Source organism: Mirounga leonina, unplaced genomic scaffold, assembly GCF_011800145.1.
Source record: "Mirounga leonina isolate KUSES-001 unplaced genomic scaffold, KU_Mleo_1.0 Mir_168, whole genome shotgun sequence".
Taxonomy (NCBI): Eukaryota; Metazoa; Chordata; class Mammalia; order Carnivora; family Phocidae; genus Mirounga; species Mirounga leonina.
The window spans coordinates 24,224,244-24,239,622 of record NW_023270426.1 but is presented as its reverse complement, the minus strand read 5'-3'; the positions used below and the strand labels follow the sequence as shown (position 1 = coordinate 24,239,622).

Sequence of the window (15,379 nt, the reverse complement as noted above, 5' to 3'; positions counted from 1 at the left end):
ATGAGTATATAAATACCGCTTGTGGTGGAATCACCCAGGTTCTCAACAAAGGAGAGACAATGGAATAATTAATATCCACCTTCTTCCTTGGGGCTCTGTCAGAATTTCTTAATCCTTGAATTGTTATATAAAGGACAGCATGTCAAGGAGAATATGCATTAGGGTTATCTAGAAGAAGTAGGATTTGGTGGGAGGATCTCTGAGCTGGGAATCAGAAACAGCAAGTCTACTTCAGGTGACCAGTATACTTCTGTATGTGACGCTCTTAGACCTAGATAGTTTGTACATTTGACCTTTAAAGGTATACTTTAAAGGTACATAACTTAAGCATTTCATGTTATAAAACATAGTCATCACTTCAAATATCATGCATGCATAGAAAAAGTATGGTCGGTTACATGTAAAACTGAGATTAATAGTAATTATCTCCAGTGGGAGAGGTGCCTGGCTGGCTCAGTTGGTAGAGCATGCCACTCTTGATCTTAGGGTTGTGAGTTTGAGCCCCACGTTGGGTGCAGAGATTACTTAATAAATAACATATTTTTAAAAAAAAAAACAGTAAAAAGGGGTTCCTGGGTGGCTCATTCAGTTAAGCAGCTGACTCGTGGTTTCGGCTCAGGTCATGATCTTAGGGTCCTGGGATCAAGCCCCATGTCGGGCTCCACACTCAGCAGTGAGTCTGCTTGAGGATTCTCTCTCTCCAATTCCCTCTGCCCCTCCTCCCACTCACGTGTGCACTCTCTCTAAAATAAAAAATCTTTTTAAAAAAACAGTAAAAAAAATACTAATTATCTCGGGGTAATGGAATTATACAGAGATTTATAAAATTATTTTTCTTTTTTGAAGATTTGTATTTTCTAGGCTTTTCTTTTCTAGATTTTTCCATAGTTAACATATTTTGTGTAATAAAAATTAAGTATTTAAATTAAGTAAACTGGGGCGCCTGGGTGGCTCAGTTGGTTAAGCGACTGCCTTCGGCTCAGGTCATGATCCTGGAGTCCTGGGATCGAGTCTTGCATCGGGCTCCCTGCTCCGCGGGGAGTCTGCTTCTCCCTCTGACCCTCCTCCCTCTCATGCTCTCTGTCTCTCATTCTCTCTCTCGCAAATAAATAAAATCTTAAAATAAATAAATTAATTAATTAATTAAGTAAACTGATTTCAAATAAATTTTGCAATTTTCTCATCTGTTCATTCAACCAACATTCATTCAATTCCTGCTATGTGCATGGCAGTGTGCCAACTGCTTTAGAGAAAACAAAAGAAACAGAAGAGTTAATGTACTTTCTTTCAACTCTACTGATATATATATATGTGTATATATATATATGTGTGTGTATGTCTATATGCTTATTGGTTGATGATTAGGTAGATAAAATGCACAGGGAATAATAGAAAACAGACAAATTCAAGACAGTATGACAAACTATTTTACAGCACTGATAGGAAATAAAAGATAAATTAAAATGGAGTAAGTTTATTTAGGGAAGAGCTTGATTATGACCATTTTGAGCTAGGATAATGACTGAGGGAAACAGAAGAGGTAAAGCATTCCAAATGGAAAGAAATGATAAGAATGTTGACAAAGAAGTGAAAGTCTTCAAATTGTATGTCAGGATGGTAAAAAGACTAACTTGGTCAATATGGAGAAATCAAAATGGGAATTCGAGAGAAATTTGGTTTAAAGAAATATTAAATACTGGACCGAGGGCTTTAAATTTGGTTCAATAGGCCACCCACCATAGTTCTTGAAAAGCAAAGTTACCAAGATAAAAATTGTTAAGGGATGATTACAATTTTGTTTTGTTTTGGCTGTATTGCATGAGTTTTGTTAGAACAAGGAAATACTGGAGTCTGGGAAATAAGCAGTCTTGCTGTTGCACTCAGTCCAGGTGTGAGGTAAGGAAGCCAGATCAGAGGAGTGACTACCAGATGGAGTAAAATTTACTGTCAGCAATCATAAAGAAACTGCATGACTTGGTACCTGATTAAATGTAGGGAACAAGGAGTATAGGAACAAAAGTTACTCCAGAAAAACAGATACAAAATTTCTGAGGAGAAATGTGGCATTATGTATCAAGATCCTTTCTTTACAGGAGTCTGGCTGGCTCACTCTGTAGAGCATGTGACTCTTGATCTCAGGGTTATGAGTTTGCACCCCACCTTGGGCATAGAGTTGATTAAAAAATCCTTTCGTTAAGTTTTTATTTCCATCTACTAGAATGGCTAAAATCCAAATAACTGATAATTCCCATTGCTGGTGAGGATGCAAAGCAACAAGAACTCACTCACTGCTAGTATGGTATAACCACTTTGGAAGAGAGTTTGGAAGTTTCTTACAAAGCTAAACATAGTCTTACCATACAATCCACAGTTGCACTCCTAGGTATTTACCCACTGAGAGGAAAACATATCCACATAAAATTCTGCATGTGATTGTTTATAACAGCTTTATTCATAATCACCAGAACATGGAAGCAACCAAGACCTCCTTCGAAAAGTGAATAAGTAAACGTGTTATCACCATACATGGAATACTATTCAGAAATAAAAAAGAATGAGCTACCAAGCCATGCAAAGACATAGATGAATTTTAAATGCATATTGCTAAGTAAAGGAAGCCTGTCTGAAAAGGCTGTATACTGTATGATTCTATTTATATGTGACATTCTGGAAAAGTCAAAACTGTGGAGATGGTAAACAGATCAACGACTGCCGGGGGTTGGAATGGGGGAAGGGTTGAATAGATGAAGCACAGGGACTTTTCAGACTGGTAAAATTCTGTATGATACTAGACCTAGAAATGCCATTCCAGTAGCAACATGCATACCTTGTACCCATATTTTGTTTTTTAATAACATTCTCCAATAAGAGGAACCATGGCTCCTTGGAGAAATGGCTGAGTCTAGGATTGGGGCAAGAAATATACAGGATGAACCTGGAGCATCTTACAGTGCCAGAAAGTAAGAAAATAGTAAACATGCATACACAGACACACAGACACACACACTAATGAGGACATCTGAGAGAGAGAATATGAGCTAACTGAAAGAGCTCCCAATGGCCAAAGCTGGAATAATTTGAACAAATAAATAGTATTGAATGATGGTCCAAAGTATAAAATAAATACCCTTGAATCCATATGGGTATAAATAAATGTTTGAATAAATAAATAAAGGGGGAAAATAGGTAAGTCTTCCAAGCAGAAGAATTTCAAATTTATGTAGAAACCCTGCCCTTAAGGAGGTGAAGTTCCCTCTCCTTAAGTTTGGGCTGTGCATAGTGATACCCTTCCATAGAGTAAAATATGGAAAGGGGAAGAGTAACTTGATACTGGAGAAACCTGACAAACACTACCTCAGCCAGGTTATCAGGGTTAACATCAACAAGTGTAACTCATATTGATAGTATATACCCTTGATATTACATGCAGGAAAAGTCTGAGAAACTGTCACAGTCAAGAGGAGCCTAAGGAGACATGATGACAAAATGTAATATAGTATCCTGGATGGGATACTGGAACAGAAAAAGGACATGAGGTAAACATGAAGTAAATTTAAATAAAGCATGGATCTTAGTTAGTAATAATGTATCAGTTAGCTAATAATATGTCAATGTTGGTTTATTAATTGTGACACATGTGCCATGCTAATGTAAGATATTAGTAATAGAGGAAATTGGATATAGGCTGGGTGGAAACTGTACTATCTTCCCACCTTTTTTTTAAATCTACAACTACTCTATGGGACGCATGGGTGGCTCAGTCGGTTAAGCATCGGACTCCTGATTTTGACTCAGGTCATGATCTCAGGGTTGTGAGATTGAGCCCTATGTTGGGCTCCATGCTGAGCCTGCTTAAGATTCTCTCTCCCTCCACCCCCCCAAAAAAATGTTAAATCTAAAACTATTCTAAAATTTAAATTGTTTTATTTTGATTTTTTTCAGTTTTGTTGAGATATAATTTATCTTTAACATTGTATTAATTTAAAGTGTACAACCTTTTTTTTTTAAAGGTTTTATTTATTTATTTGACACAGAGAGAGAAAGAAAGCATGAGAAGGGGGAAAGAGCAAGGGGAGAGGGAGAAGCAGGCTCCCCACTGAGCAGGGAGCCCCATGCAGGACTTGATCCCAGGACCCCAGGATCATGACCTGAGCCGAAGGCAGATGCTTAATTGACTCAGCGACCCAGGCACCCTAAAGTGTACAACCTTAAGTTTGATTTGATATACATATATATTGCAAAATGATTGCCACAATAAGTTTAATTAACATACATTACCTCACATAGTTACAAATTTTTCCTTGTAACTTAAAAGTTATAAAGATCTACCTTCTTGTGAAAGATTATTTTTTTAAATGCTTATTCCTTTGGGGGGGTACCTGGGTGGCTTAGTCAGTTAAGCATCTGCCTTTGGCTCAGGTCATGATCCCAGCGTCCTGGGATGGAGCCCCGCATCAGGTTCCCTGCTCAGTGGGGAGTCTGTTTCTCCCTCTCCCTCTGCCCCTACCCCTGCTCATGCTCTCCCTCTCTCTCTTTGTCTCTCTCTCTCTTGCAAATAAATAAATGAAATATTTTTAAAATAAATAAATAAATAATGCTTATTCCTTTGGACTTCTAGGAATTTATGTGTAAGAGTTGGTGTGGCAGCACCTGGGTGGTGCAGTCGGTTGAGCATCCGACTCTTGGTTTAGGCTCAGGTCATGACCTCATGGTCAAGGGATCAAGCCCTACAGGGGGCTCCATGCTCAGCATGGAGTTTGCTTGAAATTCTCTCTCTCCCTCTGCACCTCCCGCTTGTGCTCTGTCTCTCTCTGAAATGAAAAAATAAATCTTTAAAAAGAAAAAAAGAGTTGGGGTGCCTGACCAGCTCAGTTGTTGGAGCATGCAATTCTTGGATCTCAGGGTTGTGAGTTCAAGCCCGACATTAGGGTATAGAGATAACTTAAAAAAAAAAAATCTTAAAAAAAAAAAAGTGAATCAGACATAGGTATATAATATTCTAAATACACTACAATAAATAGAGTATTTCCATACATCAAAATGACAAACATCAGGGGGCGCCTGGCTGGCTCAGTCAGAAGAGCATGTGACTCTTGATCCTGGGGTCATGAGTTCAAGCCCCACGGTGGCTGTAGAGATTACTTAAATACAGAAAAAAACACCAAAAAACAAAACAAAAAAAATAACAAACATCAGACAGAGATAGATTATCTATGGATGGTGGGATACATCGGGCTCCCTGCTCAGCAGGGAGTCTGCTTCTCCCTCTGACCCTCCTCCCTCTCATGCTCTCTGTCTCTCATTCTCTCTGTCTCTAAAAAAAAAATAATAATAAATATGGATGGTGGGATAGTGGGTTTTATTTATTTATTTATCTATTTACTTATTTACATTTCTAATTTTTCTATAAGTAATGTATTACTCTGGTAATCAGAAAAAAATGTAATAAAGGTTTTAAGAAAAAATCACTATAGGTGTAAAATCAGAGGATTGATCAAATGGGATACTTATTGGCAGGGTTGGGAAAATTAAGCAGGAACGATTCTTTTTCTTTTTCAGGTAAAGAAGATGGTAATGGGTTCACTTTATGTGTTTGGTTTCAGACTGCAATGCAGAGAACTTACATATGTACCTTATATGGTAAGTCCTCTAGAACCCCCCAAGAGAAACATATTCAACAGAAACACACATAAATATCTTTACTGTAACTGGAAACAATTTTTGTTGAAGATTTTATTTATTTTTGAGAGAGAGAGAGAGAACACAAGCAGTGGGGAGGGGCAGAGGGAGAGGGAGAAGCAGACTCTCCACTGAGCAGGGAGCCCAGTGCTCCCAGGACCCCGGGATCACGACCCCAGCCAAAGGCAGATGTTCAACTGACTGAGCCACCCAGGTGGCCCTGGAAACAAATTTTAAAAGATGTCAAGTCAGGGGCGCCTGGGTGGCTCAGTTGGTTAAGCGACTGCCTTCGGCTCGGGTCATGATCCTGGAGTCCCTGGATCGAGTCCCGCATCGGGCTCCCTGCTCGGCAGGGAGCCTGCTTCTCCCTCTGGCCCTCCCCCCTCTCATGTGCTCTCTGTCTCTCTCATTCTCTCTGTCTCAAATAAATAAATAAAATCTTTAAAAAAAAAAAAAAGATGTCAAGTCATAGATTTGGTTTTCATAAAAGAAAACATCTCGCTGCAGAAAGGTCATGTGGTTAGCAATGAAGATTAAGCCACTTTTCCCCCAAGTGAGTCCTTGGTGAATATATTTTGGGTATTGCCTCCACAGAAAGATGCATACTGAAAATATACTTTCCTCCAACCCTCAGTAGTAATTAAAAGGGAAGCCCAAGAATCACACTGATGAATAAGTGTCAGCCATCAGCCCAGATACCTTGATCCACATGTATAAGCTCATTGACAAGAACAGGGTTCTAAGAGCCTGTAATCAATAGATCCTTTGAAGAAACCTGGAACTTTACCATGTGCATCACAGTGAAGCCCCTACCTCTCCTATTCCACAGATGTTGGAAACTTGAGGCTAAATACTCCAAACATCCTGTTTCCTTATGTCCTCTTATACCCTGCAACTTGGGCAGCCACACCTACCTTCTCTAGAACTCTCCTTGCAAGGTACAGGGCATTCTGCCACAGACTCTAGAAGGTCCCAGGACTGGTGAAAGTTTAGAATCTCATTTTCTGAGCACTTTCCTGATGCGAGAACAGTTAGATAGAAAACCCCACAGCAAGACTCAACTTATCTTCCAGGTGGTCCAGCTCATAGTGAATGAGTACTTTTGAATCAGAAGGACCCTTAAGGAGTCCTCTAGGTCTCATACTACCCCTTTAATAAAGAAGAAACTGGAGGACTGGGCGGGCATTAGGGTCAATACCTCCGGCAAAAATCTCTAAGGTGATGTTTCCATCCATCACCCTCTGATGTTTCCTGTAAGAATCAGAAGTACATCACTGCTTACCAGAGTGAGAAGAGAGCAAGCCCCAGATTCCAACTCAAAGAGTAATTTTGGCTTATAAGTGAGAAATGAGTCACTCTGAGGACTGTTCTTGGAGACTCTTGTGGAGCGTTTGAACTCAACTCTGTTTACCACACCCCTTGCTCATCAAGGCAGGCCTATAAAACAAGAGACGCAGCATGGCGTTCACCTGCAGGGCAGGTAACAGGGCCACCTCCCAGATGTTCTTCCCCAAGGAAGTGGCATGGTGTTTGCTCTGGCTCCAAGAGGACACCTATAGACAGTCTAGTTGAAACACGAGTCTGGTACAAGCTCACAGAAGCTATAAGAAAAATTGTGCCCAAGACTCTACTCTGAAACTTTTCACCTAGAGGGACCTCTTAAACCCTGGCATTGGCACCACTGGTGACAAGGAAGAACAGAACAGCCAGGGTTGGACTTCCCCAGCATAGATCTAGTAGATGAAAAAGGTTTGTCATTTGAAGAGGATTGCTTCACCATTACAAGAGTGATGTAGGACAAAAGTCTGAGAAATGGGCAAGCTGGGGTTTGGTTAAAGCCCTAGTCTGTCCCAATGTCTCTGCTCATAAGCTGGCAAGGTTTTTAACCAAGATTGAGCCATAATAGCGAGTCCAAAGAAAGCAATACTGTTCTGTGTACTAGGGGTTTCATATAAATATTAGAATTCCTAGGGGCACCTGGGTGGCTCAGTCGTTAAGTGTCTGCCTTCGGCTCAGGTTATGATCCCAGGGTCCTGGGATCGAGCCCCGCATTGGGCTTCTTACTTAGTGGAGAGCCTGTTTCTCCCTCTCCACTCCCCCTGCTTGTGTTCCTTCTCTCGCTATATCTCTCTCTGTCAAATAAATAAATAAAAATCGTTAAAAAAATATTGAATTCCTAGAGAGTAACTGAAGTACTCAAAAATATTTTTTTTAAGGATTTTATTTATTTATTTGACACAGAGAGAGAGTTAGCGAGAGCAGGAACACAAGCGGGGGAGTGGGAGAGGGAGAAGCAGGCTTCCCGCCAAGCAGGGAGCCCGATGCGGGGCTCGATCCCAGGACCCTGGGATCATGACCTGAGCTGAAGGCAGACGCTTAATGACTGAGCCACCCAGGCACCCCTCAAAAATATTTTAAAACCCTCAAAAGCACTGGTGAGACCACTATTCAGAGCCTGATCATCTCATTCTCAACAATTATTTTCACAAGTTCCTTGTACTCTCATATACCATTAGCAGGGGTGTAAATTGATAAAATCTTTAGGGAAATCTGTTTGGAGTTGCCTTCACATTTTTAAATGCATTCACCCTTTGATCTAGCAAAATCCACTTCCGATTCTGGGGGAATTGGCACAGAGACACTCACACATGAGTTCAAAAATAGTGTATGAGGGTGTTCACTGAAACCTTGATTGTCCATCAATAAGTGGTTAAATAAGTAGTGGTGCAACTATAAAATGCTAACCATCATCTCAACTTCTAGCAAGTCATCATCTTTTTGCTGGTGGAGGGTCTTGCCTCAATGTTGATGTCTTCTGACTGATCAGGGTGGTGGTTGCTGAAGATTGGGGTAGCTGTGGCCATTTCTTAAAATAAGACAACAATGAAGTTTGCCTCATTAAAGGACTCTTCTTCTCATGAATGATTTTTCTGTAGCATGTAATGCTGTCAAACAGTAGAGCTTCTTTCAAAATTGGAAAAATCCTGGGGTGCCTGTCTGGCTCGGTAGAGCATGAGACTCTTGTGAGTTCAAGCCCCATGTTGGGTGGAGAGATTACTTAAAAATAAAATCTTAAAAAAAAAGACAAATCTGGAGTCAATCCTTTCAAACCCTGCTGCTGCTTTATCAACTAAGTTTATATACTATTCTTAATCCTTTGTTGTCACTGCAACAATCTTTACAACATCTTCATTGGGAGTAGATTCCATCTTTTTTTTTTTTAAGATTTTATTTATCTGAGAGGGAGAGAGAGCACGAGCAGGGGGAGGGGCAGACGGAGAAGCAGACTCCCTGCTGAGCAGGGAGCTGGACTCAGGGCTCCATCTCAGGACCCTGAGATCATGACCTGAGCCAAAGGCAGATGCTTTACCAACTGAGCCACCCAGGTGCCCCAGGAGTAGATTCCATCTTTTTTTTTTTTTTTTAAGATTTTTATTTATTTATTTGACAGAGAGAGACACAGTGAGAGAGGGAACACAAGCAGGGGGAGTGGGAGAGGGAGAAGCAGGAGAGGGAGAAGCAGGCTTCCCGCAGAGCAGGGAGCCCGACGCGGGGCTCGATCCCAGGACCCTGGGATCATGACCTGAGCCGAAGGCAGACGCTTAATGACTGAGCCACCCAGGCGCCCCAGTAGATTGCATCTTATTAAGAAACTGTTTTCTTTGCTCATTTGTAAGAAGCAAATTCTCATCTGTTAAAGTTTTACCATGAAATTGTGGCAATTCAGTCACATCTTCAGGCTCCACTTCTAATTCTATTCCTCTTGCTGTTGCCATCACATCTACAGTTACTTCTTCCATTGAAGTCTGGAGCCCCTCAAAGTCATCCATGAGGGTTGGAATCAACTTTTTCCAAACTCCCGTTAATGTTGGTAGTTTAAATCCCAAACATTCTTAATGGCATCTAGAATGGTGAATCCTTTACAGAAAGTTTTCAATTTACTTTGCCTATCTTGATTTTCAACATGCCTTCCTCACTAAGCTTAATCATTTCTAGCTTTTGATTTAAAGTGAAAGACATGCCATTTTTCCTTTCATTTGAACACTTAGAGGCCTCTATAGGGTTATTAATCAGCCTAATGTCAATATTGTGTCTCAGGGATTAGGGAGACTGAGGAGAGGGAGAGAGATAGGGGAATAGGTGGTGGGTGAAGCAGTCAGAACACAACATTTATTAAGTTTGCCGTCTGTGGGCACAGTTCATGCATGGCACCCCAAAACAATTACAATAGCAACATCACTGGTCACTAATCACCATAACAAATACAATAATGAAAAAATTTGAAATATTGCAAGAATTACCAAAATATGACAAAGAGACATGAAGTGAGCAAATGCTGTTGCAAAAATGGGACCTATAGGGGTAGCTGGGTGGCTCAGTTGGTTAAGCATCTAAATCTTGATCTCCACTCAGATCTTGATCTCGGGGTCTTGAGTTCAAGCCCCTGATTGGGCTCCACACTGGGCATGGAGCCTACTTAAAAAAAAAAATAAAGTTGTACATATGGAAAGTGAGAGATGGATTTCTCACCCAGGTGTGCAAAATCCAAGTGCTAAGCTCTCAACAGAGAAATAATAGAAAAGTTTCACTTAAGGGGCACCTGGGTTGCTCAGTCAGTTGAGCTTCCAACTCTTGATTTTGGCTTGGGTCATGATCTCAGATTCATGGGATCCAGCTGGCTTAGGGCTCAGGTCTCAGAGGGGACTGTGCTTCTCTCTCCCTCCTTCTGCCCCTCCCTTGGCTCCTACATGCTCTCTCTCTTTCCTCTTTTTTTAAATAAATAAAGTCTTTTTAAAAATGCCTTAATGGGGCGCCTAGGTGGCTCAGTCAGTTGAGCGTCAGACTCTTGGTTTCTGGGGTTGTGATCTCAGGGTCGTGGGATCAGGCCCCACATAGGGCTCCATGCTCAGCATGGAGTCTGCTTGTCCCTCTCCCTCTGCTCCTTCCCCTGACTCATGCTTACTCTCTCCCTGAAATAAATAAATAAAATCTTTTTTTTTTTTTAATGTCCTAATAATGGGATCCTGGGTGGCTCAGTTGGTTAAGTGTTTGCCTTCGGCTCAGGTCATGATCCCAGGGTCCTGGGATCAAGTCCCACATTTGGCTCCCTGCTCAGCAGGGAGCCTCCTCTCCCTCTGCCCCTCCCCCTGCTAGTGCTCTCTCTCTCAAAAATAAATAAATAAAATTTTTTAAAAGTTTAAAAAAATAAATTTGTTCTGATAAAGCAGTAAAGATTAATTTTATTCATTAAATCTCAAACTTTGAGTACATATATTTTTAATATTCTATGTGAAGAAATGGGAAGTATACATAGAGCACTTCTGCTGAACATTGGTTGTCTCAAGGAAAAACATTCATAAAACTATTTTTGTTGTGAATTGAACTAACCATTTTTTCATGGAACATCATTTTTACTTGAAAGTATGACTGACATAAATTTTGGTAATTCAGACATGTGTATTTGGCAGACATTTTCTGGACTCCCACTTGCAGGAAAACAGCTGACAGTATTTGTTTCCAAATATAAAATTCAAGCTTTGAGGATTTTTGGAAAATTGTACCCACTGTCATTGGTTAACAGTTCCCCAAACTTAAAGACTTTTTTGATGAGATAAGTGATGATATTGCCAAATGTATTTTTTACATTATATAATAAAATGTGTATTTGCAAGAGCTGTATAACTCAGGGAACCGTATTTCCCAAATGACCAATACATGATGTTATAAAACCATGGATAAATAAAAGAACATGCAAAGATAGACCAGTGGATTTTAATGTAACAGAGTATGAAAAATTTATAGTTACAGTTTCAACCTTTAGAAGACTAATAATTATTGAATTTTGGTGTGATATTAAAGATAATAATGAGGGGCACCTGGGTGGCTCAGTCAGTTAAGCGTCCGGCTCATGATTTTGACTCAGGTCATGATCTCATGGGTCATGAGATAGAGCACTGCAATTGCGCTCCACGCTCCAAGCTCAGCAGGGAGTCTGCTTGAGATTCTCTCTCTGTGTGCCCCTCCCCCTGCTCTCTCTCTCTTTAAAATAAATAAATAAATCTTTTTAAAAAAAGATGATAACCACAATTATCTAAAAAAAAACATTAAAATATCCCTCCCTTCAAACAGAGAAAGACATGTATCATATCATCTCACTGATACGAGGAATTCTTAATCGCAGGAAACAAACTGAGTGTTGTTGGAGTGGGGGGTGGGGTGGGAGGGATGGGGTGACTGGGTGATAGACACTGGGGAGGGTATGTGCTCTGGTAAGCGCTGTGAATTGTGCAAGACTGTTGAATCTCAGATCTGTACCTCTGAAACAAATAATGCAATATATGTTAAGAAAAAAAAAAGAAGAAGAAGGTAGTGGGAGGGGAGGAATGAAGCGGGGGAAATCGGAGGGGTAGACGAACCATGGGAGACGATGGACTCTGAAAAACAAACGGGGTTCTAGAGGGGAGGGGGTGGGGGGATGGGTTGGCCTGGTGGTGGGTATTGAGGGGGGCACGTTCTGCATGGAGCACTGGGTGTTGTGCACAAACAATGAATCATGGAACACTTCATCTAAAACTAATGATGTAATATATGGGGATTAACATAAGAATTAAAAAAATTTAAAAAAAAATATCCCTCCCTTTTCAACGACATATCCATGTGAGTCCAGATTTTCTTCATATTCTTCAATGAAAATACTATATTGCAATTAACTGAACGTTGAAGCAGATAGGAAAATCTGTCTTTTACTAAGCCAAACATTAAAAATTCACTCTTACTAAATTTTGCTTTGAAAAAATATATGTTTGGGGCGCCTGGGTGGCTCAGTTGTTAAGTGTCTGCCTTCGGCTCAGGTCGTAATCCCAGGGTCCTGGGATCAAGCCCCACGTTGGGCTCCCTGCTCCGCAGGAAGCCTGCTTCTCCCTCTCCCACTCCCCCTGCTTGTGTTCCCTCTCTCACTGTCTCTCTCACTGTCAAATAAATAAAAAATTAAAAAATCTTTAAAAAAAAAGAAAATATATATTTTTTCTCAAAAATATGTTACTTATTTTCACATTTATGAACTGAAGATTTTTGTAAATTCCTCAGTTTTAATTTCTGATACACTGAATACCAATAGATAAAACCCATATATATAAACAAGAGTTCTTTGGGTCTTTAATAATAAATAAAAGGACTTTGGGTCTTTAATAATTTTTAAGAGTGTACAGGGGTTCTGAGACCAGAAAGTCTCCGAACTGCTGCAGTACTATATAGCAGTTGCAGGGGAGGCAGAAGGATGGAGGAGATGACCTATGAAGACTCTGCTGGGTTTTCAGTCTTTCCTTACTCAGCCAACTCTCATCTTTAACCCAACAGTCAAAGCTTGGGAGCAAGAGTTCTGAACTAGGGCATCTCTGGTGTGAATCTATGAAAGGGAAAAGGCACTCCTTTCCTTCTTTCTCCCTCTCTAAGTCTCCAGACAAGACTTGGCAGTTGCACAGGGTGAAGAGAGAGACTAGAAAGGTCAGGGAGGGAACTTCCCAGCCATTAAGGAGTTTATTTAGACACCCTGAAATTAAATGGTAAGGACAAGCTATAAGGGGCCACTGCTGGTCCACTTGGGCTCAATATCAGAAACTGGGAGGAGCCAGGGACGACTCCTAGAGCAGTGATACTTGTATTTCTTTCCTCCTGTTCTGGTCCATTTCTTAAAATGGCCTAAAGTCTTCAATGACTTTTAAGAACCAATAATTCTTGGGGCGCCTGGGTGGCTCAGTCGTTAAGTGTCTGCCTTCGGCCCAGGTCCTGGGATCGAGCCCCACATCAGGCTCCCTGCTCGGCGGGAAGCCTGCTTCTCCCTCTCCCACTCCCCCTGCTTGTGTTCCCTCTCTTGCTGTGTCTCTCTCTGTCAAATAAATAAATAAAATCTTAAAAAAAAAAAAAGAACCAATAATTCTTCTAGGCCACAGTCCCATGTGGTTAATTAGAATAGGCTGACATGAAATAAATCAAACTTAAAGAGAAAAAAAACGTAAACCAACACAGTAACAACTACTACTTTGCCACATACACCACATCTACCTCCACATACACCTCCACCTTGGCCTGAGCCCTGTCCTTCTTTAGGCTATTACTGAGTCATTAGGGATTTAGTCAGTAGGAGGGGGAATTTAGGGGTAAGTCATTATACCATGGTTTGAGTCCCCTCAATGCCATTTACTGACTATGTGATCAAGCAGGTAACTCTCCTTCTCTGGACCCTCAGTTTCTGCATCTTTAAGATGAGATGATCTTCCAGCTCTGTGATCCTGTGGTTATTAATAAACAAAAGATAGGTCAGGCTGGAGCTAAGGACTCTGTCATAAATGTATTCTCATTGAAAAGAGCAGAGGAGGGGCGCCTGGGTGGTTCAATCAGTTGGACATCTGCCTTCGGCTCAGGTCATGATCCCAGGGTTTGGGATCGAGCCCCACATCGGGCTCCCTGCTCGGTGGGAAGCCTGCTTCTCCCTCTCCCACTCCCCCTGCTTGTGTTCCCTCTCACTGTCTCTCTCTCTGTGTCAAATAAATAAATAAAATCTTTAAAAAAGAAGAAGAAGAGCAGAGCAGAGGATCTGGAAAGGGAACACAGCTCTAGTTTGCATCACTATACATTATCACCTTTGGACATGGATATAGTCACAGGAGATGAACAAACACAGGTCTCTGAAAACAACCTGGAGAAACCTCTCAAGACTGTGGCTCTTCCCTTGGGTTCACTTAGCTGTAAGGTTCCCGGAGTCAGTATTGGAGAATTCCCTCAGTTCTTGCCCAGCAGTTGTAATTCCTTTGGTGTTGGAGGCCGTAGAGGTTTTTGACCTCCCTGTTGTGACCCTGCTAATTAGATAACCAGGCTCTGCCCCACCAATGTTTTTATTTTTTTAATAGATTTATTGAAATATGATTCACAGACCACACAATTTACCCAAAGAGTACAATTCAGTGGCTTTTATTATATTCTCAGAGTTGTACAACCATCATATCTACTTTGGAATATTTTCATCAGCCCTAAAAAGAAATCTTATACTCTTGGCTATTATCTCTCAACACCCTCCCCCGACCCCACCAAGTCCCCAAGCCTTTGGCAACCAAAAGTCTAATTTCTGTCTTTATAGATTTGTCCATTCTGGATAGTTCACATAATGGAATCATACAATATGTGGTCCTTTGTGACCAGCTTCTTTCACCTAGAATGATGTTTTCAAAGTTCATCAATGTTGTAGCATGTATCAGTGTTTCATTCCATTTTATTGCTGAATAATATTCCACTGAATGGATATAACACATTTTGTTTATTCAGAACTTTGGGTTGTTGAGTCATCTGAGTTGTTTTCACCTTTTGACTATTGTGAATAATGCTGCTATGAACATTGGTGTAAGGTATCTGTTTTCATCCCTGTTTTCAGTTCTTTGGGGGCATATACCTATGAGTGGGATTGCTGGATCCTATGATAATTCTGTATTTAGCTTTTGGAAGAACAGAAACTGTTTTCAATGTTGCTGCATCATTTTACATCCCCCCCCAGTGATGTGTGAGGGTTCCAACTTCTCTGCATCCTTACCAATACTCATTATAGCCATCCTAATGAGTGTGAACGGTATCTCACTGTGGTTTTGATTTGTGTTTTCTTGATGGCTAATGATGTCGAGTATCTTTTCAGGTGCTTATTGTCCATTTAATA

At 40.8% G+C, this 15,379-nt stretch overlaps 1 protein-coding gene across 2 annotated transcripts in view; it reads left to right on the top strand.

The window, feature by feature from the left end:
• The window catches only part of LOC118016723, a 31,322-nt gene that overhangs the window by 5,112 nt on the left and 10,831 nt on the right, over positions 1–15,379 (top strand). The window contains exons 2-3 of one of the 2 annotated variants that reach the window (XR_004680888.1): positions 3,431–3,536; positions 5,560–5,640. Coding sequence is in view for 1 of the 2 variants with exons in the window: in XM_035014302.1 (XP_034870193.1) it covers positions 5,560–5,640 (81 nt within the window). In the remaining variant the exon portion in view is untranslated. The remainder of the gene's footprint in view (positions 1–3,430; positions 3,537–5,559; positions 5,641–15,379) is intronic. The other variant, XM_035014302.1, reaches the window with a different exon arrangement.